Source organism: Hemicordylus capensis, chromosome 3 (genome assembly GCF_027244095.1).
Source record: "Hemicordylus capensis ecotype Gifberg chromosome 3, rHemCap1.1.pri, whole genome shotgun sequence".
Taxonomy (NCBI): domain Eukaryota; kingdom Metazoa; phylum Chordata; class Lepidosauria; order Squamata; family Cordylidae; genus Hemicordylus; species Hemicordylus capensis.
The window spans coordinates 194,756,775-194,781,313 of NC_069659.1; the positions used below are offsets into that span (position 1 = coordinate 194,756,775).

The 24,539-nt window shown below is 44.1% G+C and overlaps 1 protein-coding gene across 7 annotated transcripts in view; it reads left to right on the forward strand.

The window, feature by feature from the left end:
* Window positions 1–3,789: 3,789 nt before the first annotated feature.
* The window catches only part of LOC128349904 (uncharacterized), an 81,162-nt gene continuing 60,412 nt past the window's right edge, over window positions 3,790–24,539 (forward strand). The window contains exon 1 of one of the 7 annotated variants that reach the window (XM_053307196.1): window positions 3,790–3,829. In XM_053307196.1, the coding sequence (XP_053163171.1) occupies window positions 3,820–3,829 (10 nt within the window). In that variant the 5' untranslated portion in view covers window positions 3,790–3,819. Of the gene's footprint in view, window positions 3,830–4,220; window positions 4,719–23,967; window positions 24,170–24,539 lie in introns of those variants that run through there. The other 6 variants (XM_053307197.1, XM_053307194.1, XM_053307195.1 and 3 more) reach the window with 6 other exon arrangements.

The window sequence follows — 24,539 nt, forward strand, 5'->3', positions numbered from 1 at the left end:
CAAGTGAAGCGTGCAGGGAAGCAGTATGGATACACCAACTACTATCTGACTTTGGCATTGAGGAACCAAAGCCCACAGTGATGTTTGAGGACAACCAAAGTTGTATCCAGATTTCCCAAATGGAGAAGATGAAATCTCGAACTAAGCATATTCCCATAAAGTACCACTATGTTCGGGACTTGCAAGAAAAGGGGGTGGTCCAGCTGAGGTACTGCCCCACAGAAGAGATGCTGGCAGATGGATTAACTAAGCCATTATCCAGAGACAGATTCCAGATGCTTCGTGAGAAGATGGGAGTCGTGACCAAGTGCGACAGGCGATGAGAAGGGGTGTTGGAGATGAACTTCCAGTGCATCAACCTTTTGCACCAACTGTCCTAATTACCACTAGGGGCATTGGGAGTAGAGACAGTCAGTCAGGGTCTCCCTATCTGTCCCTACTCTATGACCCCTGAACTGACTCTGCAGCACTTCCTGTTCTGAGTCACAATCCTTCCTTTCCTCCTAGAGAGCAGATGGAAACATCTCACTCGCTCTCTCCTTACCTATCCATTATGTAGTCCTTTAGGTTAGATATAGGTCTTTTCTATCTAAGTGTATTTAACCAATAAATGTTTAGTGTTTAGTCACACAAGGATCTCCATGTGTTTTCTCCAAATAGCTGCAATATCCAAACCATCCTCTGCTACCTACTCTGTAACTGGAGTGTGTGCTCATTCCTTAGTGCTCTGCTGTTTTACCTATTGTGGGTAAAAATCAACAACCTCTAACATGCACCCCTCAAAATGTGCTGTGTATTCCCTATGGTGTGGCTGCAGCAGAAGCTATCCAGTGCTTGGAAGAGTGCAAATACAGTACTCTTAAAAACTGAAAAACATTAACATAAAAATCATATGCCCCGATGATCTTCAGGTACCACACATGCACACAAAGTATTATTGAGGGATAAGAATGAAGGAGTGATGTGCATGTAATGGGAGGGGAAATGGATAAGGGATTCAAAAGAGGATGGATAGTGATGGGCGAGAGAAGAGGATAGTGATGGGCGAGGAGATGTAACCCTCAGCTTTTCAATACAAAAGCATCCAATGTGGATGGAACAAAGTGGGATAAAAGCGGAAATAGAAGCAGTCTGTGTGGACTGCTTCTGCTTCTATAATTTACATAGGCTGGGATCTAGAAGTGACTGCTTCTAGTGACTCCCATTTATCAAATTTCCTGCCACAATAAAACTCCGCATCCGGAAAGCTTATAGTTTTGATGTTCTTTTAAAATGAGTTGCTTGAACATTGAGCCAGGAAGGAGGTTAAATTGAGTCTGACCATCCCTGACTGACACAGCATATAATAATTCAATGGAAAATTTAAAAATGGCCAGAACATCTGATTTGCCCTGAAATTCTCCAGCCTGTGCTCTAGATGATCATGGGGACCAATACCTTCTATCAGACATAGACAAAATAGGATAGGAACGGTCCTTCCACCTGCCTTAACAGGCACATACTGGGCAAAAAAGAATTAAATGTTTGGGGGGGATGGAACATAGAGTCTCACAAGCTGTGATGTCCAGATGTTAGACTCGTGTTGCTGGGACAGCACTTTAGAATTGGTGTTTAAGACACAGATCCAGTCATTCATGGAGTGTTACTTTTGATCAGTAAGCACTTGTTACTGCTTAAACACACGGGTATGCAGGCAGCAGGAGGAGTTAGTTCCAGTTAGATTCCAATTCCATAGCTCACTTTGGATGTTGCTGTCAGTAAGGTGATGTTTGATTTTTTGTTTGATTGATTGATTGCCATCAAGTCAGTGTCAACTCTTAGTGACCACATAGATAGATTCTCTCCAGGATGATCTGTCTTCAACTTGGCCTTTAAGGTTAAAGTGGTGCATTCAGTGGTGCATTCATTGCTGTCGTAAACAAGTCCATCCACCTTGCTGCTGGTCATCTTCTTCTTCTCTTTCCTTCAAATTTTCAAAGAATTATGGACTTCTCACAAGGGAGCTGGGTCTTCGCATAATGTGTCTGAAGTATGATAGTTTGAGCCTGGTATTTTGTGCCTTGAGTGAAAATTCTGCATTGATTTGTTCTGGATTGATTAGTGATGTAGTTCACTAAAAAGAATATTAGGCTCTGGTGGTATAGGCTCAAGACAGGAGCTCACTGGGAGACTGTGGGTAACCTTTTCTCTCAATTCTTTATCTATAAAATGGGTACAGTAGTGACCAATACAAAGAGTTGATTAAGTGTAATAAATGAGTGAAGGACTTATTTCCCTTCAGAACCCCCCGCCCCAAATAATTGTTTGACCCTAAATCTGGGTCCTCCATTCTTCCTGCCATTCTGAAATTTCCAGTAGTTTTGGTTGCAGCAAAAATTGCAAAGTATAACTGGTGAAATATGCAGCTGCTGGTGTGGCTCTTTTTATTATTATTTATTTATTTACACAGTCAGACAGGTGTTATTGACTGGTTTGTTTTATCCAGACATCGAGTCCTTCCCAAGGACCTGGGATGGCTGAATTTTATTGTCAATGTTGTTGTTGTTATAGATATTGTCGCAGAATATAGGCTGTTCCCAGTAAAGTTGCTTTTTGTAATTGGCTGATGGTGATTTCTGTGGTCCCTATGGTGTTGAGGTGCTCTTCAAGGTCTTTTGGAACTGCACCCAGGGCGCCAATTACCACTGGTATTATTTTGGTCTTTTTCTGCTACAGCCTTTCAATTTCAATTTGTAGATCTTTGTATTTTGTGATTTTTTTCTATTTCTTTTTCTTCTATTCTGCTGTCCCCTGGTATTGCTATGTCGATTATTTTGACTTGTTTTTCTTTCTTCTCGACTACAGTTATATCTGGTGTATTGTGTGGCAGATGTTTGTCTGTTTGTAGTCGGAAGTCCCATAATATTTTTACATCTTCATTTTCTTCAACTTTTTCAGTTTTATGGTCCCACCAATGTTTGGCTACAGGTAGCTTGTATTTTTTGCAGATGTTCCAGTGTATCATCCCTGCTACTTTGTCATGCCTTTGTTTGTAGTCAGTCTGTGCAATCTTTTTACAACAACTGATTAGGTGGTCCACTGTTTCATCTGCTTCTTTACAAAGGCGGCACTTGCTGTTTGTTGTGGATTTTTCAACTTTTGCTCTTATTGCATTTGTTCTTAGTGCCTGTTCTTGTGCAGCCAGTATTAAACCCTCTGTTTCTTTCTTCAAGTTGCCATTCTTAAGCCATTGCCAGGTCTTGGTGATGTCTGATTTGGAAGTCCCATAGTATTTTTTTCCTAATTTGGTACATTCTTTTTAAATAACCTCTTCTAGTTGGACTAGACTTATTATTATTATTATTATTATTATTACATTTATATCCTGCTCTTCCTCCAAGGAGCCCAGAGCGGTGTACTACATACTTGAGTTTCTCTTTCACAACAACCCTGTGAAGTAGGTTAGGCTGAGAGAGAAGTGACTGGCCCAGAGTCACCCAGCTAGTTTTATGGCTGAATGGAGATTTGAACTCGGGTCTCCCCGGTCCTAGTCCAGCACTCTAACCACTACACCACACTGGCTCTTCTATTATGGAATGAAACCCTATAGACTGGGATCTTGGAAGAACTCTGGTGCCAGGGAAACAAAATGAATGAGCTCCTATTCTTCCAGGCATCTTTTAGTTCCTCCACATGCCCAGGTTCTTATCAGCAACTCCTTTCCTCAACCTGATGTGGAACTGGAAGGGAAGAGGATGGGTGGGAAGCTCACAGCAGTTCCTTCCTGCTATTGAATCCAGAAAAGGAAGGGCAAGCTTGCTTGATTCCAGGCATGTTTCTATGTGGAATGGTATCGCTATGATTTTATATTTTATTGATCTGATTTGTTGTAAGACGGCCCTAAGGCTTGTTTTTGTTAATAGTCATGTAGAAATGTAAATGCTGGAAAACGCCCACCCCCGTGGCACCCCTGCCATAGAGCTGTGTCCTGGGCATCCTCTGAATCATGTCCCCTACTCTTTCTAAGCTCAATAGGATCATAAAGTGAAACCAGAGATCAGTGATATCTTTGTCCAAGCAAGCAAGAAAAACTAACATTCCACTCCGTTTTCTCCCACTTGTAAGCTTTACTGAGATTTAAAAAAACAAACCAACCACCAACGCAGATATTCTTCAGCAATTGCATTGGCATCTTCTTTTCTCAGGAGGGCGCTTTAATAGCTGCTGAGGTAGTTCAAACTCCTCCAGTCATCTTTGGCTTATCAGCCAAGGGGGATGCATTCCAGAGGGCTGCTCCCTTTTAAAGTCACGGCTGGCTTTGTGCCCACTTGCAATTCAATCGCTGCTGTGCTGAGAGAACAGTCCTCTGGAGGTGGGGGCTGCTGGTGGAGTCAGGATTCATTCTCCCCTGAGCAAAGACTCCTGCTTTCATTGTTTTGGGAGTGAGGTGAGAAAACAAAACATGCGAGCGTCTTCTTTTGCTCATCCTCTTTGGGAAGATAACATAATTGAATGGGATTTTACGTCCTCCCTCGTGCCACTACTCTCTTGACGTGAACCTCAGGAAACTCCAGTATGTTATGCCAACTAGCTGCATGATTCCGAAGGGCACCAGCATTCCTATATACCAATGAAGAACTCTAATGCATGGGCCTGCTCTTCTTTTGGCCAGATGTTTAGTCCATCCAGGATGTTCAGCTGGCACCAATCATTCACAATCAGTGCTCCGTGGAGGAAAGGTAAGCGGCTGGAACATCTGAAAGTATTTTTTGGATTGTATCCCTATCTTGGAACTCGGGGAGGGTTTTTGCTAACAAGTTAAGGACACAACATGGTTGTCTTGACCATAGCAGAAACAGGAGTCAAGAGGTGTCATTGTAGGTAGTGTATGCATTTGTCCCAGTTGAATAATATTATGGTGTTAAAGCATCTTAGCAAATTAACAAAAAGAACACAGACTTAAATGTTTCAAACACCTACTGCTCCATTGGTTTTAATGCACCCAGCACTTTCCCCAGATGGATGCTTTGGAAACGAATTTCATGAGTAACCAGCTTGACCCCCTCAGCTGAGACTGCAGTGGTGGTATTTCCATGATTGGGCAAGACAGAGTTATCTAGGTCCGGGGGATGTATGTTCCTCAGCTTCAAGCAATGTTTATGAAATTTCTGGTAGCGGAGATGCTTTTATTTGGAATTAAAATTATAGGCACTCCACACTCTGACAAGCACAATATGGTTTTCTTTTTGAATATGTGAATCAAATTTACATGTACTTAGTGGAGCACAGACTGGGCCCATTCACACGACTGGGCGGGCCAGTGGGGAGGAAGGCTGCATAACTTTTAGGAATGTGCATGGAACCGGTTCTGTGCACACCTGGGTGATGGGGAAGGGTTGCTTTAAGCAGTGGGGAGGGTGCCCTCACCTCCCCCGCCATATCCCCCCTCCAGCACTGATTCCAAAACCACTGTCGTGGGGCAGCTGTATACCCTCTTGCCATCCTGGTCAGCATTATACCAGAAGTGGTGGGTGCGCCACTGTTATTAGTGCACACGCATCATGCACACCCATAATAACCTTACCTTCTCCGTAGACAATTACCAGGTGTTGCTGCACACATGGATTGCGCACCCCCATAGTCCAGTGCTGCCCCAGGCAGTGCAGAGATGCAGGGATCAGGACATGTTGTCCTGGCCCCTGGAAATCTCACAATGCACCATGCAAGTGCATGGTGCATCCTGTGCCAGTGCCAGCTGGGAGCAGCCAGTGCTTGCACACGAGCAGTTAGCCCGAGTTAAGGGCACACTCACACCCTTAATCTTGGCTAACTGGCGGGCTCCGTAGACGGGTTTGTTGCCGTGCCGCTGGGATCTGCATGGATCTGCATGAGCAGGTTTGGCTGCTCATGAGAACAGCCTCATTCTGTATTTCTGCAGGAATCAGTGTTACAGGTTACTTCTTGACTGGAAGGAGGCAAACTTGGAACAATGACTCTTGCAGAGATGCATCAGGCAGATCTCTCAGACAATGGGCAATTCTGTTGTATCTCTACCTCAGGAGTGATTTAATTATCCAGTTATATTGCATATGTGGTGTGCCTAAAGGCAGGACATACATGACAAAAATAAGCAGAATTCTCCTTCTCCACCAGAGGCAGAGTGGGAGGAAAGACCAGAACAATTAATTATGCAGAGGGCAGTCTCCTCTATGGGAAATCATTAACTACAGGTTTGGGAATTAATAGTTGGGCAGGGGTTCCCAACCTGTGGTACTGCAGATGTTGCTGAACTATAACTCCCATCATCCCCGGCCACAATAATTTGCAGCTGGGGATGATGGGAGTTGTAGTTCAGCAGCATCTGCAGTACCACAGGTTGGGAACCCCTGGTTTTGGTGTACAGGGTCCTTACTATTCTAAAGTGTGGTCTGTTCTCTCCATGAAAAAATGGAGGAGGATGCCTTGGTCTAGAACACCATGATTCCTTTGATGTGTCATTTTGCACACATGAAACTCAATGTTGTGGAGACAATACCTTCTTCTTGACTGAGTCTGTGAGTCAGGTAGGCTTAAAAGCCTGCTACCCAACCTTCACCTGATATAACCTGTGGTCTGTACCACACTGGGTCTGATCTTTGGGATTCTTGGGACAGTTCTTGAACATACATCTGAAGTCAGACTCTTGATCTGTCTAGCACAGTGTTGTCTACCGTGATTGGCAGCAGCTCTCTATGGTTTTAGGATGTGGTCTTTGCCCGTGGAAATTGGATATACGGAAGTTTGAACTTTGGCCCTTCTGCCTGCAAAGCATGTACTTTACCACTGAGCTATGGCTCCTCCTCATCTTTTTATTATTTATAAACTAAAATGTTCTAGGTGCTGTACATAGATGAAACATAATCACCAGGTGGAATGGCAAGTGAAGAGAGAGAGTTCTGCCGTGAAGGCTGGAAGCAAATGGTCCGGCCCTTGGTAAACTGGCCTCCACAAGCCCCTCCTATCTGCATTGGCTCCAACAAAGTTGCTTCACCACCACCATGAGAAAGCGATGGGCACGGAGGTGGTCTCAGGGATCAGCAGCGGCCCTTGGCAGCTGCCTATTTATGCTAGCCCCTGGCACTGGCTCTGGAGTGAACCATGCTCTCTCCCCTCTTGCTCCACTGCAGCCAGGTGGATTGGCTGCTAAGAAAGAGAGTAAGACTTGCAATTAATCCTTGACTTCAGAACATAGTGTGCGCTTTTGAACATTTGCTCTTGGCATGCGGTTTGGGAAGGGGTTGAAAGAAAATACTGTGACATCCCTGAATTGTTATTGTACCCCTCAAAATTGCTTATTTAATTAATAGTTCAGTGATGTACTTGCTAGCCAATAGTTAGTCTGGCCTCACAACAATAAAAGAGAGGGTCAGATAACTGCTGCTGGAACATCTCAAACATTTGTTCAGGGTTTAGAAGATGGCCATAAAACGATGCATATGGTGAAACCGGGTAAACAAGCTTATGGACTGGAGATGAAATCTGATTATAGAAACAATTCATTAGTGCAAATGTGTGAGCTAGAAAAGCAAAATATTTAGAAAAGGGGAAAAAATAGTAGACAGGTCTAACCCTAAGTTGAGAAGAACCAGCCCATGGTTTTCGCCGTCTGTAAAGTTGTTTACTTGTCTCAACAAAATCTCCATCATTCAAACCAGCACTTGGAAACTGGCTATTTAGTGCTAAATTTGCCTTTTGGTTGGCTGTGAGTTAAGGAATTCTGTCCTTAGAGTGGTTGTGTCAGTGTGGAAAGTAGCAATGCCCTCTCTCGCTTTCTAAAGTCCGCATGCCTCTTCTCTCCAGTAGTTCCATCCCTTCTTCTATCAGCATTGCCTCCATTGCTCCCCCTCCTCACCCCATGCAAGACTTGGATAATTAGATCAACTGAAGTGGCGGGGTGACTCTGGGAAATTAGATGACTGGGCTGACCTTGTTTGCTGGCTATTGATCAGAATAGGTGCCTGTAACCTATTCTGACTTATGATTGGTTGCGGGCAGGGCTAGCCACTGCCCACCCTTAGGGAAATAAAATAAAATAAAAGCAGATCCTGATTGGTGCTGGGGTACTAAAGATGCAATTTGGATAGTGACTAAGTATGGTAATTATTTCATTTGGGGGCAAGGGATCCCACTGAACACCCTAAGAGAGAGAAAATGGCTTTACAAAGGAATTTATATTTTTTTTTAAAAGACAGCCAGGGCCATACTGGCAAGCAATGGAAATGCAAGAGTAATATTCAAGCAAGACAGACACAGAGAAAGACAAAGAGGAAGAGATAGTATGTTTGGTGAGAGCAGAGGTGCACCTAGGTAATTTTGGAGCCTGGACCTAAAGACCTTTGGAGGGTCCCCCTCCCATGCAAATTAAGCATCATCATGCCTGGCCAGGCAACCACACCACCTGGGACAGACTAAAGAGGATTGGGGGGGGCAGAGGCTGTGGAGGCCCTGGACTTTGGCCTGGAAGTCCAGGGATAAGAGCGCCTCTAGGTGAGGGAATGGGGGGATGGGGGAAAAAGGTGGGGCTGGCAAGGAGGGGGAGACACCCCCTCTTCTTCCCCAAATGAGGAACCACCATTGCTTCCAAGAGAAACCCACATGGGCTGAAGGACAAGCTCCTTCAGTGATGGCAGAATTGATATGGCAATGATAACAATGTCTGTGTCATTTGCTTTGGTCAAAACATCCTTGCAACCCCATGCTACTGCATTTTTGGCATGAACGAATATGCGATTGTTGGCCTCTTCTTGTGAACAAGGAACCAAATCACCTTTGCAGATATTTTGGGTGCTTAAGGTCTGTTCTCCTTTTTGTTACAATAATTGTGTTCTCTGTGCTGAGTCTTGCCACCTTGTCTGCTAGAATCTGTTAAGAAACTTTTAGCAGTCATGTTGCTTCCTGTGGCCCTTCTCCTTGGCCCCAGCGACACCTAGTCTCTGCTTTCAGACTGTCCTACAAGTAAACATCAAAAACTATATCACATCTCTTTTACTTTCTACAGTATGCCTGCACTGTAGGAAGAAACACACCCTCTGCATAGCAATCAAAGGTAGCTCCTCTTTTCCATGGTTTTAGGGTATTGACCACAGCAGAACCATCTGCTAGGATGATATCTGCTGCTGGTTCTTCCTGCAGCACTGTTCTACCAGCTTCAAGAACTTAGATCAATTGAGACTTCTCACGTGTGTGATGCTTCCCCTTGTCAGTTAGCGTGCCTGAACCTGGAGATGCCTGGTTTTCATACTTTAAACATTCCTGTAAATCCAACTGTCTGTTCTGACAGGCAATAAAGAGTTGTGAGAAAAGGTTGCAATCTTCCTTCATTACAGCCTGTGGAGCAGCAATCTGCTGTTTGAAGAAACACAACGTGTTTTTCTTAATAGGTTGAACAGAGGAGTTTTTTTTCTTCAGTGTCTTGTCCCACCATGAATGACTTAAACTGCCTCTGTCATAGTGTGTCAAAATCATGTCAGTACAACTGCTATCTACAATATCTCTGATGTGGAGAACAAGGAGGTCTGTTGATTATTCTGTAAAAGGCTGCCACATTTCAAGTATTACATTGGTCAGCTTGCATACTCCGTCAAAGAATTCTTGTTGAGCTCGTCCACACTATTCATGGTGACTGCTGCTTTTTCTATAATCTTTGATACCAGAAACTTTCTAATATTTATTCACCAGATGGCTCACCTCAGGTCCGGCAATCATCCACCACTTCAGTGCTGATGGTTTCTCAGTTATCCCAATTGCTTCTCTTTTACCCTTAATAACTTTGTTTGCCTTTTTATGCACATGATCAAGCAGCAGAGCTTTGTATTCTTTCTCAGATTTGTGAACAACAAAGTTGGCTTTGTGAAATGGCTCTGCTACCTGTGAGTGTAGGTTTTCCAGTGACATAATGAGGCTGTTCTCATGAGCAAGACCGGGCTAGGGCAGCTAAGCCCAGGCTTGGCTTACTTGTGAAGAACCCACAGGAGCCGACCAACTCCCGGTGGCACCTCAGCAGCAAACATGCCTAGGAAGACTGCCCTTTAAATGGGGTTAAGGGAATGAGTGCTCCTTTAGCTGTGCTTATGTGACTGTGTGTCAGCACCAGCCAGGGGCATATCTAAGGAAAACAGCGCCTAGGGCAAGCACTGAAATTGTGCCCCTGTCCAAACATCTGACATCCATCTTTCAGATAACCTTACCATACTATCAGCTCAAAAATACAACTCCAGACACTTTCAGGAGAAACAGGTTGTAAGCAGCACACACATGCATACACACACACACATACAACCACACATGTGGCACATATGTGCCAGCACCTTCCCAAGGAAATGCAGCACATCCATGTGCTGGGCATGCCTCCATAGAGCTAAGCAGTGAAAGCTCTCTTTAGCAAATTTTTATTTATTTATTTAGCATATTTTTATACTGCCCAAAACACACATCTCTGGGTGGTTTACAAAAAACTAAAAACTAAAGTAAAACATTAGTTAAAAACAAAAACAAGAAATTTAAAACACAACAATTTAAAAAATTTAAAACAATATTCACCACACAAGTTAAAGGCAGGCACTTTCCAAGTTTGAAATCCCACAAACCTTATAATCAGAATGCTTGACAAATATGCAGATAAAGATAGAGCTCTGTATAGAGAATTAAACAGCATGCGAGTGAATATTTCCATTTTTTTCTTTGCCTCTCCCCTCACCCTTCAGTTTTGCCAGCTTACAAGGTATTAAACCACCCTGTCTTTTTAAGGGATGTTTTGTCCACTTACTTTTGTGCCATTTATATTTGTTTTTTAAATGCTCGGGTCCCTTGCCAACAACTTTGCATTCTTCTGACTCCCTAGATCAGGGAAAAATCTAGACTTGGGTCTCGCAGAGGCCATTTGACCATGTGCAGTGGCCATTTTTGTTTTCAGCCACCTTTTTTTAATTTTAAAAAATGGCCACCACACATGCTCAAATGGTCCCTGCAAGGTCCTATGCCTTGCCAGGCCTACAGAGGCCTTTTGAGCATGTGTGGCAACCTCCAAAATGGCTGCCGCACTGATCTTTGTAGGCCTAAACAGGCCTGAAAATCAGCCCGGGATGGGCTGCGGCGGTGATCTAAGAGGCTGGCAGGGGGAGGGGGAATCTTTGCAGACCCCCCGCCCCAGGCTTTAGGAAGCCCCGCGAAGGGGCAACAGGTTAATTTTTTTTAAAAAAAATATCCATGAATTGGGGAGGGGGCCGCATAGCACTGGCACTGCACCAGTGGTGTCTAGGGCACGTGCCCTGGCTGTCCTACCCTAGATACACCTATGGCACCAGCTGCTTTCAGCCGGTGCTGATACACTGATGGTTGCCTGCCTGTTGCTGTGGGGATCCCCACAATGCACCGAGAACTTGCATGGTGCATTGTGGGATTTCCAGAAACCAGGATGACGTGTCCCAGCCCCCAAACCTCTGTGCTGCATGGCAGGGGCGGGTACAGCAGGAAATTACAGGGGGTACAACAGGAATCCCCCCCATAAAAGATCTCCCCCATAAAAGATTCCCCTCATATAAAAATATGCACTGGCTAATTTCCTCACAAGAAGGTTTACTGTTGGGATGGGGAGGGGTTTTCTTAGAAGTTTGCACTAGAACAGTTTTGAAAAAAAAATTTTTTAAAGCTTAAAACTCACTCTCTCACTCTCACACACAAATGGGACGGGACGTTTCTCACATGAACAACACACACCCAGTTCATGGGGGGTGGGGAGACAGGATGAGCAACATGGTAGCTTGATCACACACAAACCAAACAAACAGCAAAGGGTTGGTTTTTACAAAACGTTTTACTTTCCTTCTTGGAGGGAGCCCAACCTTGGCTCTGCAGTTCCATACAAATTCCAAGAGGGGGAGGAGCACAAGACTCCAGGAGAACCAATAGGGCTGGGAGAAAAGTTAACCCTTGCTTTACTCTCTGCTACTGCAGATCTCCAAGAGACTCAACATTAATTCACAAGGGGTGCAACTGCACACTTGCACCCCCCTGGATCTGCCCCTGCTGCCTGGGGCAGCAGCGGACCATCTGGGCATGTGATGCGTGCACCCAGATGGTCCTCAGCAATAATAAATTTAAGCAGCCTTTCCTGCTGCCCCACCAGCCTGATTGTGAGAATGACCTTCATGTCTCTAAAGTGGATGGGGAGCCAATGGGAATAGTTAGACTTGTTAGCAAAAAAAAATATATGGTATCAATTCAAATAATGCTTCATGGTACAGTACAAAGTTTGCTTCTCTGACTGAATAAGAGTGAGCATGGTCAGTTCCATAGAAGGTATCAGGTACCAGAAGTGAAACTGTAGAATTTCCAGGTTACACTTCTTACACCATGATTCAAGGTCCATGGCATAGCCTTTGGGAAGGTCTGCTCCTTCAGTACAATACTGACTGTATGCTCTGTTCAGAAGTTTATACAAACTGCACACTGTGATCTGATGCACTTGTCATGTTTTTGTTACATTTGAGGCTGTCAGAAACGGATCTGCAGTACCAGATGATACTATGGCTGCTTTGACAAGGGCTGCAGTCCAACCACTGTCTGGCAGCAAATTACCAATTGATCTCAAAGCAGCCATTCTGATATGTAATCTTCCAAACATTATTAAAATTTGTCCCCTCCATATGATTCAGCCCATTGCCACTGAATTTGGCAATAGCAAAGAGAGGTCGGCCAGTAGCTATATTTATTTTTAGCCACCATATTTGATTTTTGGAGTGACCTTCCTTTCTTTTTGGAAACAAAAATATCTGACAACATTTCTGCCAAATCTTAGGCCTGTGTCTCTATTTGAAAGATTCTGATAATCTTTTATGTTTTAGATTTCCATTGCCACCATATTGGATATTTAGCCACCATATTGGTTTTTTGGCATGGGAAGCCTTATTTTCTAAAAACAAACACATCTGACAACATTTAGCCACCACACTATTTACCTTAAGAAACATTAACTGTTCTTCCTCTCCGGCATTAGCATTATTTTGTCAGATCTGAGGTACACTGATCAGGCATTGCCTTAGGGCAAACTCAAAATCATAATGAGAGGCCACTCGCACTAACCAGACCTAATTCTTATAACAATATTTTCCCCTGAAATAAATCCTATTGATTTTGGTAGAGTTAAAAGTTCTCTTTCCCACTGGAGTTTTGTCACCAGAAGTCAGAAGTGAGCCACTGCGTTTTGAAGAAAACACTCTGAGTATGTGAAAAGTGCCTTTTCTTCAAGTAACAGCAGGGGTCCAGCCAAGGAGAGATGAGAGAGCCTGTCTGGCAGGCACTTGCTTCCCTTACCCTACTCTGGCACTGCTGCTTATTTACCACCCATCTGGTTCTTTTCAATATTTCCTCAGCACTGGCAAGAATACATTTAAATATACATATAATGGATGTGATCCAAAGTTAAGCACTTTTAGATTCTATTGGTTTGAATGGGAGAGTTAAGCAATTGACTTTGCTCAGATAATGCTTTTATTTATTCATCATCCGTTCCCCCGTTTCCCACTGTATGCTTCAATAAGCCTCAATAAAATCCAAACTCCAATACAAATAATGCCAATTGCAACAGAAAACAACATAAGCAACTATTACAAATGCATAATAGCAGTGGGTTCCAACCTGCCCCACCTTAAGTCTGGAATGAAATAGACACATCTCCCCAAATGCTCTCGGGAACAAAAAGGTCTTCTGGCTGAATTCCTAAAAAACAAAACTGAGCAGGTTTACTGAATCTCCTTAGAGAATGACCTGTCCTTTGTGCAGGCAGCCAATGTTGGATCACACAGGTGAGCAGAGCTCTGGGTGGTGACCTAAGCACCAGGGAAGCTCACACCAGAGGAGGTCTTCTCTGAGATACCTTGGATCCAAGGCATTCAGGGGAAGATCAAAACAAGTACTTTTGTTTTGCCAGGAGAGTAAGGACCAAACTTGATGTTATCTGGGTGACCATTTTGCCAGTGCTGTGCCTCCCCTTTCCCTGTGCAGTTTCACCCCATCAAGGCTGTTTCCTCCCAATTAGGCTCAGTCTCAGAATCCAACTTCGGAGTGGGTTTTTTAAAAAACAACAACCTGAGGGGAACATTTGCAGGGGAGAATTGGCAGTTTATGTGCCATGAGTTAAGTGCCCCCTCCTGCCTGTCAATTCTCCCCTGCAAATGTTCCCTACCTGTCCCATAAATATTACTAGGGAAGCAGAAGGTTGGAAATCACGTTTCCTTCATAATGTCTAGTTTGTCCTTAATTTGTCCTTAGTCAGTGGAGATCTTTCATGGCAAATGCAATATGCTTCCGCTACCATTCTCTAAGCCAACAAATGGGTCAGCATATTTGGTTCATTGACCATGGTTCAATCCTGGTTCTGTGCAATGTTCCTGAACCTCAGGCTCATGCACTCCCCGCCCCCCTGCATAAGGGCAGGGGTGTAGCAGAGGGGGGCTGCACAGGTACCGAGCACTGGTACTTCTCATTTTCTCATGGCCATGGGGGCTGTCATGGAGAGCATCTGCACTTCTGAATTTGCAACTAAATCACTGCATAAGGGGAGGATGGTTGTGCTTCCTATCTCACATAGAGCAAGCTGGGGACTCACTGGGACTGAACTAAAGTTCATTAACAAGCCAGGATAAGCAACTGATATTCAATCATATGCACTTGGGCCACAGAGTCTGAGAGATTATTCCAAAATCAGCCCTGTCATGAATTGCTTCTTACTAATTCAGTTCCTGCTTATCGGCCCACAGCTACCTCTGAATTTATCCTCTGAACAAGTACTGTAATAAATGTCCCCCCCCCAGCTTCCCACCCAGTTCAGGAATCCCACTTGAAATAAACAAACCTGATGACCACTATTTAAAAAACCACCATATTCCCAGCTGATCACTAGGCAGGAATGTGAAGAGACAGTGAATGCACTTAAAAACACAAAATTTAGAGAGAAAACCACCAAGCTGATGATGCTGCCTAGACCAGAGTGGTCAAGGGAAAGAAGCAGAGCCCTACTCATCCGTTTGAGTTCAGCCCCTGAGTATTGGACACCCATCAAAACATCCTAAAATAAAATAACTTCAATTTAGAAGAAAAGTTTAGCTGCTTACAAATTCAAGCATGTGGTGGCAAAAAGCATGGGGATTCTACTGACTTAAGCTGCATGTTGTGTAAACAGACAGCACGTTCTACAGTCTCACATATCCTTGTGGCCAGCTTAGCCTCCCTGCACCCACACTTACTCTTGGCCTTTGCAGCAAGTGGCAGTTTGGGAGTGTTATTTTCCACAGGACAATGGTTTGGGGGAAAGGGTTCACCCTCCTGCATCATGATTTCAATCTAGCTTCTCCCTCCGCAAAGCTGCTTTAAAAAAAGAAAAGGAAAAGAAAAGGAAGACACTGGGATCCCTATACACACTAAATGTCTAGTTAGAGATTGGGCCAGTTCAAATTAAACAAGTATCTGGAGCATTTGTATAGGGGCCATTTGGATCAGCAGCCCCAACACACATGATCAAGGGACATGCTGGGACATCTGTGGAGTACTTCCTGTTGGGTGTGCGCTTGGCACACACCCTGCGTGCTGGGGCTGGTATAATTAGAACTGGTTCTATGAGACTGGTTCAAAACATACAGGTGTCCAAAAGCTGGGGGATAAACTAGATGAAATCTTCTGCCTCTTTAAATTTATTTTAAAAGCAACCATGGAGAGGGAATTGGAGTAAGACCATAACTGTGAGGGAAGGTTCTTTAACCCTCCCCCTCATGCCATTAAATCTCTCTCCTGAAGTTGCTTCTGTTCTCTGGGAAACTTACAGGTGCCCTGTAGGATATAGGAAGATCCCATGGGCAAACAGCAGTTCAGTGGGGTGTGCTTTTAACTGGGAAAATGACATGAGGAAAAATGGTTAAACCTTCTCCTTGCCAGCATCATGGTCTTGGACTGGTCCAATTTGCCCCTGCAGATGGTTATTACAAACAAAAAAAGAAAAACACCCTCCATGGGAAATCCTATTCGGTTTGGCCCTAGAACTTGAAAAATCCCTGGCTTTTGTGACTGGCATACTCAATTAACTGAATGACCCTGGTCACCATCTTTCAGTCTCAGTATCCCACCTATGAAATTGGGGGAAAGAAGGCAGCTTGAAACCAAGCACTTTAGAACTGTAAACAGCAATAACAACTACCTACATATTTCTGCTGCCACCTAATGGCGTAGCGGGGAAATGACTTGACTAGCAAGCCAGAGGTTGCCAGTTCCAATCTCTGCTGGTATGTTTCCCAGATTCACCTATATCAGGCAGCAGCGATATAGGAAGATGCTAAAAGGCATCGTCTCATACTGCGTGGGAGATGGCAATGGTAAATCCCTCCTGTATTCTTCCAAAGACAACCACAGGGCTCTGTGGTGGCCAGGAGTCGACACTGACTCAACAGCACACTTTACCTTTACATATTTCTGAGGTATTTCACTTGCTCAGAAGCCAAAGCACTTTATAGCTTTAAAATTCTATAGCAGTGAGCAAGGATGTATTTCAGGTGATTTCAGAAATTGTACTTTTCAGGAACCTCACCCCTCAGGAGCAGCTTTACATCAAACAGGCTGTGGGAAGCCATACTAGCAGGGCAGAGCAAGAGTAGGGAGAGCCTTGTTTACACATGCTTCCTTTAATTTGTATCAGCCAGCAGGACTACAAGCATCCCACTATCAGATGCCCTAATTGGCTTCTCCAGCCATGATGGAGAATGGCCATGTCAGGTCTTCTCTCTCGCTAGGTCTTACACGGTTGCTCCCCAACCAGCACTGCAGGCCTACTTAAGTTCCAGGCAACTTCACACTGTGTGCTGCTGCATATCAGCCAACACCACCATCTCTTCTATTTGTGGTCGATATATGGGGGCCTAGCAGCCTCACACAGATATGTTCTCTCGCCTCTCCCTCCCAGCTGGCCACAAGTGTGCTTTCTTTCTCTCTGGACGGCTTCAGGACCTCCAAGGTGGAAGCACTCTGCCACTCTGAGTTCATCCCTGCAATGTGAGCCTTCCAGGATTCAAAATGCCTTTTCAAATTCAAGAGGTTCAAATTCACTGGCTTTTCCCTTCCAAGCAGAACTTGTATTTTGGGCGGCATAAAAAATGTGTTAAATAAATAAGTAGGGTTGCCAGCTTCTGAACAGGCCCCTGTAGCTGTTGGTTTAACAATAGTTTGACATGCAGCAATTAGCAGGTGATATTGCGTATCTGCGTGCCAGGAAATGTTTCACTTACTGATTTTTGCATGTAAAATGTCAGTTTAAGGGGCAAGGCCAGGCTTTTTCTTGTCAGTTATCAAATCTACTCCCAGGTCATTTAGATGCTCACATATTACCTCTAAGATGATAAAATTATCAAAGTAAAAGGCTAAATGAGAGTTGTGTTAGATCCTAAAGCACAATAATTCATAAATGTAATGGTTAACTTGTTACCTTAAGTAGTGCAGCAGGGAAATGCTTGACTAACAAGCAGAATGTTGCCGGTTCGAATTCCTGCGGGTACTATATTGGGTAGCAGCGATATAGGAAGATGCTGAAAGGCATCATCTCATACTGGGTGGGAGGAGGCAATGGTAAACCCCTCCTGTATTCTACCCAAGACAACCACAGGGCTCTGTGGGCGCCAGGAGTCGAAATCGACTTGACAGCACACTTTACCTTTAATGGTTAACTTGGACACACATTTAAGGAGGAGAGAATGTGATTCTGGATATTAAAGAAGGGAACTGTACAAACTGAAGCTTTAATCCTAAACATGCATACTGGGAACTCAGTGGGGAATTCACTTCCTCCCAAGTCAGCTTATGTAGTAGGACTGGAGTGTAAAGCTGCTTTCTGCTGGGCTCCCAGGAAACAAGAGGCATTTCCTCCACTTCTTGTGTACCTTAATGTTGGTAGAGATCCTGCTCCCATACATCCTGGCTCAAGATGAATTAAAAACATTCTATTAATGGGTCTTGAAAGATCAGCTCACTCTGCATTCTCCACAACAAGGCCATTCGAGCCCTTTCCGGCAGCACTGTTTCTCAGTGTGCTTCTATTAAACACCGGCAGCAAGATCCTGGTATACAGCAGTGCTATAATTTGTGGGGACATTCACATGTTGATAGATTAGAATGGGAAGCAGTGATGTAGTTGCAAATTCAGAAGTGCAGGCGCTCCCCATGACAGCCCCCATGGCCATGCCTGTCCCAACAGCCAGAGAAGACAAGAAGTACCAGCGCTCTGTCCCTGCACATCCCCTAACTACACTCCACCCCTGATGGGAAGTCATTGTGCGTGATCTTACAGTGAAGTGTATGAGCATTCCCCTCCTCGCCCACTTTGCTTTTATCCCACTGTTCCTTCCAAGAGCTCTGAGCAGTGTACATTTCCATCAGGTATACAGTATTGTACTCAGCATCAGAAGGAAGCTCTGGATCTTTCTAGTTCCCTCAGGACATTTCAGTTATTTTATCTAACTACACATCCTACCTTTGCCAGGGAGTCACTACCTGTGTTGGCTCCATGCTCCCCTGTTCTTTGGCAAATTAATTAGGGACCCCAAGCAGATGGATTCCCATCCCTATAGGGTAGTAGCTATAGTAGTAGTTACTTTCAGGTTACCTGGATGATTCTTTACAGGACAGAGGCGTAACTATAGGGGGGGCAGGGGGGGCACGTGCCCCGGGCACCATCTTTTCTGGTCACATGGGGGGCGCCGACATGACAATTTTTTTTAATTTTTTTTAAATTCTTTGTTAATACAAATGTTTCCTGCTCAGTGCAGCAGCGCTGCAGCAGTCAAGGGAGCGCATAGGCAGCCCATCCCCCATGAACGGTCCCTTCTGCGCCACCCGCGCCACCCCCATTGCTTTGCTGGCACCTGGCGGCCAGTCAGTGGCCTGGCTTGGCAGCGGCGGCGGGCGCTTGTGAGGAAAAACCTAAGTATAATGTAGTATGTTGTGGCGCGGGGGGCGCTATTTCAGTGCTTGCCCCGGGCGCCATTTTCCCTAGTTACGCCTCTGTTACAGGACAAAGATGTTTTTCTCTTTCCAAAACTAAACATGCTCCAGGCTCTACCACAAAATTATTTCCCTCTGACATGCATGATTCATAGCTTAATATCTGGTTGTTAATAAGCAGTTATAGCAGTAAATGCAGTTGCCAACTCTTAGAGCTTTAAACTGAGTGGGCTAGCAATTAAAACTGGTAAAATATGTATTTTTTTGTTTAAAACGAACCTTGTGGTCTGATCATGAATTCCACTTAAGTGGAGTAACTTCCAATTTGTTTAGGATTATTTACAGGCAAAACTCAAACAGATTCTGTCAGATTGATTAAGTGTTGGGTTGTACAGTGGGCTGATCTGGTTGCCCAGTGTCAGGGGGTGAGTATTGCTCCCAGGCCCTGATGGTACAAGTCTTAAGAAAGAAGATCTAGCACTTGCAGTATCTCATGATAATACACATTTCCCCTCTTGCTTTTTATAAGCAGATTAAGTAATCACTGTAGCTTTCCTCCCCTGCTGAAGGGCTGGCTACCTCTTATCACATATCTGTCTTAGCTGCGTAAGCACAAGCATAACAGGTCTGCATAGTCTTCAGTAGCCTTTCCTAATCCCCTTACCTGTAGTTGCAATCCTTTGCACTTATATATGGAAATAAGCCCCACTGAACCCAGTGGGGCTTACTTTCAAGTAAACATCATTCTGATGTGGCTGTAAGTGGATTATTGTCAATTTTAATCTGCAGACACACTATGTATTTTATATGCATCTACTATTTGCATCACCTCCTCCTCCAATTTTATTTCTTTACAAGAATGGACCCACAACAACATGTTGCAGCATATCTCTGGTGTTCATGTGTTACCTGAGCCTGTGGCTGAACATGGTGAAAAAGCAAAAGTTGGCAACAAAGACATAAATCCCTGTTGCATCTTGAGTCTTATTTCATATGCAACTCCCCCACCCCCTGCTTTCTGGGTGTTTTTGTGTCCGGTGGGTGGGACTGATCCTTAAACATAACCATGTACACCATTCTGAGCTCTTTGGAGGAAGAGCGGGATATAAGTGTAAAAACAAACAAAACAAACAAAAACACAAAGCTGTGAAATGGCTGGTGAGAAAACAAGAGTTTTAAATTCCTTTTATGCTCAGAAGCAGAAGAACTCGTGACTGTCTTGAGGGAGTGTTCTTCAGGCTGAAATTGCCTGCTCTTTTTATTCAAGCCCTCCTCCTCACCAGAGAGTTCCATTACCTCCGTCTACTTGCTTGCCTGTTAACTGTAAACTGTCGGACCTCCCTTCAGATATTTGAAGAGTGCTATAATGTATCCCCTCTGTTTTACCTTCTCCAGACTCAATATACTCCATTCCTTCAACCTTTTCCCATAGGGCTTATTTTCCAGACCCCTGACCCTTGTCATCCTCTTCTGAACACATTCTACTTTGTCTATATCATTCTTAAAGTGGGGTGTCCAGAATTGGACACAGTACTCCAGGTGAGGTCTGATTTGTGTGGAATGAAGCAGAACTATCACTTCTTGTGACTTGGAAACAATGGTTCAGTTATGGCAACCTAAAATCACATTACTCTTTTTTTGCAGCTGCATCACACTTCTGACCTTGCTCAGCTTGTGATCAAAGAATGCTACCAATGTATAAGTTGCCCCTTTCCCCAGTTAGCAGGGGTTAGGAGTTATGATCTTCATTACCAAACAGATTTCAATTTATTACATATATCATTTTTAAAAAAATCATCTGGATTGGTATATGTCTCCCCCTCCCCCAACAAATATGTGAGGCTAGTCTTTAATATTTATGTTTTACAGATAGGAAATCAAAGGCTGAAAAACTCAGCTTCTTAGGGGTGCACCTAAAAATGCAAAATGTGTGCACTTTTTTTTTAAAAGAGTTTATTTTAAGTACATGTATATGACAGTCACACACATTACATGGAGCTGGCTTCTCTACTAGGTAGGAGTTCTAGGCAATGTATAGGAACATAGGAAGCTGCCTGCCATATACTGAGTCAGACCATTAGTCCATCTAGCTCAGTATTGTCTTCACAGACTGGCAGTGGCTTCTCCAAGGTTGCAGGCAGGAATATCAGCCCTATCTTAGAAATGCCAGGGAGGGAACTTGGAACCTAGATGCTCTTCCCAGAGTGGGTCCATTCCCTAAGGGGAATATTTTGCAGTGCTCACACATCAAGTCTCCCATTCATTTGCAACCAGGGTGGGCCCTGCTTAGCTAAGGGGACAAGTCATGCTTGCTACCACAAGACCAGCTCTGTGAGGAACCAAATAGTTGCCCTCAGCCAATCAGAATCATTCCTAAGGGTGCCTTATTATGCAGTTCAGGTGCATCGTTATAGTTGAACAGGCCTATTGCGGGGGGGGGCACTACTGGCTGGGAAACAGCCCTCTCTTTGCTCTCACCTCTCACCTTCTTGACACATTTGCAAGCTACTGGCTTCTGATCAGAGTGTGTGTTATTAGTTGCAAAGGAGTGAAAGAAAGGCCAGGCCATGTCTAGAATGTCTTGTTTTTCACCATCTCCATATAGTTCTTCCACAGCAAAGACTTGTGAGGGGATGGGGGAAGAGAAGAAGGCAGGGGACTCAGGGGACTCTCTTCACATCTTGTCCCAGAGCCCAATTCAACCTTGCTACACCCTGACCCAGTTCCCTTTCACAGCAGGCAAAGCAGCGGTCATCAGAGAAGGGGAAATGCTTATTGTTTCAGAAAGGAAATGGCTAGTTCCATGGAGATGGTGGAAAGCACAGAAGTCATCATTTATTTAAAATTAGCACGTTCTCTGAGGTAAAAAGGCTTTTCTTGTTCATGTGGTGAGGGAAAGGCCACCTGTGTAGTTCCAGGGAGTGGAGAACAAATAACCCAGCCAAAATATGACAAATAAAGGCAAGGAAAAGGAAACGGAAATGAGAGGGAGCAGGAGAGAACCTTCCCCGCCCTCTCTTTCCCTAGATCACAGCAGGGCTGATTCTAAACAGCCCTGTGTCTCTCTTCACTCCGTGGTGCCTGGTTTCTCAGACACCCACAGTATGTAGATCTGCACAGGCTATTATTGCATGTCAATCCCAGAAAACTAGGAAGGGAATGATGGTATTTTTCCTCTTTTAAATCAGGCTGACTGTGCGTAGTGTTGCTTTCACAACTCCTAATGAGGTCTAACAAATTCATTCGACTGGGATTTTTCCCTCCGAAAAGATTCTGATCTCTTAAAGCATGGCCAGCACACATGTCAATATGCCCCGCTGCTCTGTTGCCTGGAAGGTCTGCCACATAAAGCCTTCTGTTTCCGTACCTTCCACTGGTTTATCCAAGAGTCTGTTGCCATAAGGCCTCCATGCATTACCCGGTAAATCCCTTTTAAATTGCTCTGAGATGAGGATGGTATTGCTCTTTCATTTCCCACCTTAGCTGCATGTGAAAAGTCCATAGCAAAGATAGCATTAAGACCTGCTCTTCTCCCTGATTTCTGTGCCTAAGGATGTGCATTTTTTATTTTTAAAAAGTCATTTTGGAACTGACTTATTTTTGTTATATACAGTTGCATTCATTTTGGGACCAATCAGATCCTGTGCCATTATTTTCTGAAATGTTTTGGTATGTTTTGGAACTCCCATTCATTTTCAGATGCTTAAAAAAGTAACATTTTTTGCCACAACATGTACTCAGGGCAGGAATTCAATGCACAGCCACCTCTTGGCAGGTACCATATTGCAACATTATCCCAGGGCAGTGGTTTTTTGTTTTTTTTTAAAGGCCATTGCCATGGAAAAAGCAGCAGTCAGGATAAGAACACATTACAGGGCATTTCCTAGCTAGCAGGAACACTTGGAATACTCTGTACAGATCCATATCTGTGCTGTGTTGCTGCATCTCAAAGAGGATATTGTAGAGCTGGAAAAAGTGCAGAAGAGGGCAACCAACATGATCAAGGAGTGGAGCACTTTCTTTACAAGGAAAGGCTACAAAGCTAAGGGCATTTTAGTTTTTTGTGGGGAGGGGAGGAAAAAAGGGTGGACATCATGGAGGCTTTTAAAGTAACTAGTAAAGTGGCTTGCAGTTTGCAAGCATATTAATGTCTTATCTTGCTGTGACTGTAGTATTTTCCTAGCTCTGAGGTCTCGTTCCCCATGCTGTACAATGGAAGAGTTTTTCTGGATTTTCTGGGGAAGTAATGATTTTCTCTGGGGTTTTTGATTTTTTTGGTAGTCTGGGCAAGGTCTGGAACCTACCTGTGAAAACAGCATCTTGCTATATTTTGTTGTTTGTTCTGGGAGTCTCATGTCAGTGAATGAGTGAGTGAGTAAGTGAGTGAGCCCCAAGCAATTTTATATTACAGATGTATGGTATGGAGAAGTGGACAGGGATAAGTTTTTCTCCCTGTCTCACAAGATCAGAACCAAGGGACATTCAGTGAAACTGATTGGCAGGAGAGTTGGAAAGGAAGTTATTCATCACACAATCTATAGAATTAGTTGGCAGAAGATGTGGTGATGGCTACTAGCTTAAATAGCTTTAAAAGGGGTTAGACACATGCATGAACAAATTCATGGTCACTTTGCTGCGTATCCCACCTCCAGATCATTTATGAATAAGTTAGGTCTGTACCTGAGTATCCAATTCTGCACAAGTGACCAAAGCTACAGTCTGAATCTTATGTTCTGTTGTGGCAATATGGGTGGAATGGAAGGAAGTGGGATACAGAGCATTTTGGCTCTTCACTGAATTCAGTTGGAGAATTCTGAGTTACACTATCTCTGTTGTTGGTGTAACATTTCACTGGTATAGGGGCCAGAGAATTGTCTAGGGAGTGTGTTAGGGATTTATGTCTTTAAAAAGTGTATACCTTGCTTTTTAGACTGAAATCTCACAAGGTAGCTAACAATCACAGAAAAACAACAACAATGAAATAACGAACTGGCATCAGCTTGCTCTGCCCATGACACATCAATGGGCCTGTTTTGAGCAGGAAACGGCTACAGCATCCCCCAGATGGCTGTGCAGTTCCTGTTTGAACACCTCCAACAAAGGAGAGCCCACGAAGCAGCCTCCTTCCTTGGCCAGCTGCATTCTTTCAAACTCCTTCCTGTCCGTGGCTTTTCAGGTAATGTTATGCTGCCATCCTCTAGCCCCACACAGAGTTGTGAAATGACAAGAGTCCCTGCTCACGACTCCTTCCCTCTTATAGGGAGTTCTGCTTTTACATCGCATCAAGGACCAGACAAATCTCAAAATGAAATGCTGCACTGAGATGTTAACAGCGTTTCTTATTCCCGTGCTTTAGGCTGGCAGGGATTTTGCAGGATTTGGATGGTTGCCAAAACCATAGTAGTGACGGGGAGATATGAGTGTGTGAGGGACTGAAGGGCTTCAGACAGAAGTTGCTGACTACAAAGTGTTGTTTGTCACATTGAAAAGTGTTTGGAAATCTTGACCAGTTCAGAATGCAGAGGCAGAGAATGCCAAGAAGATCT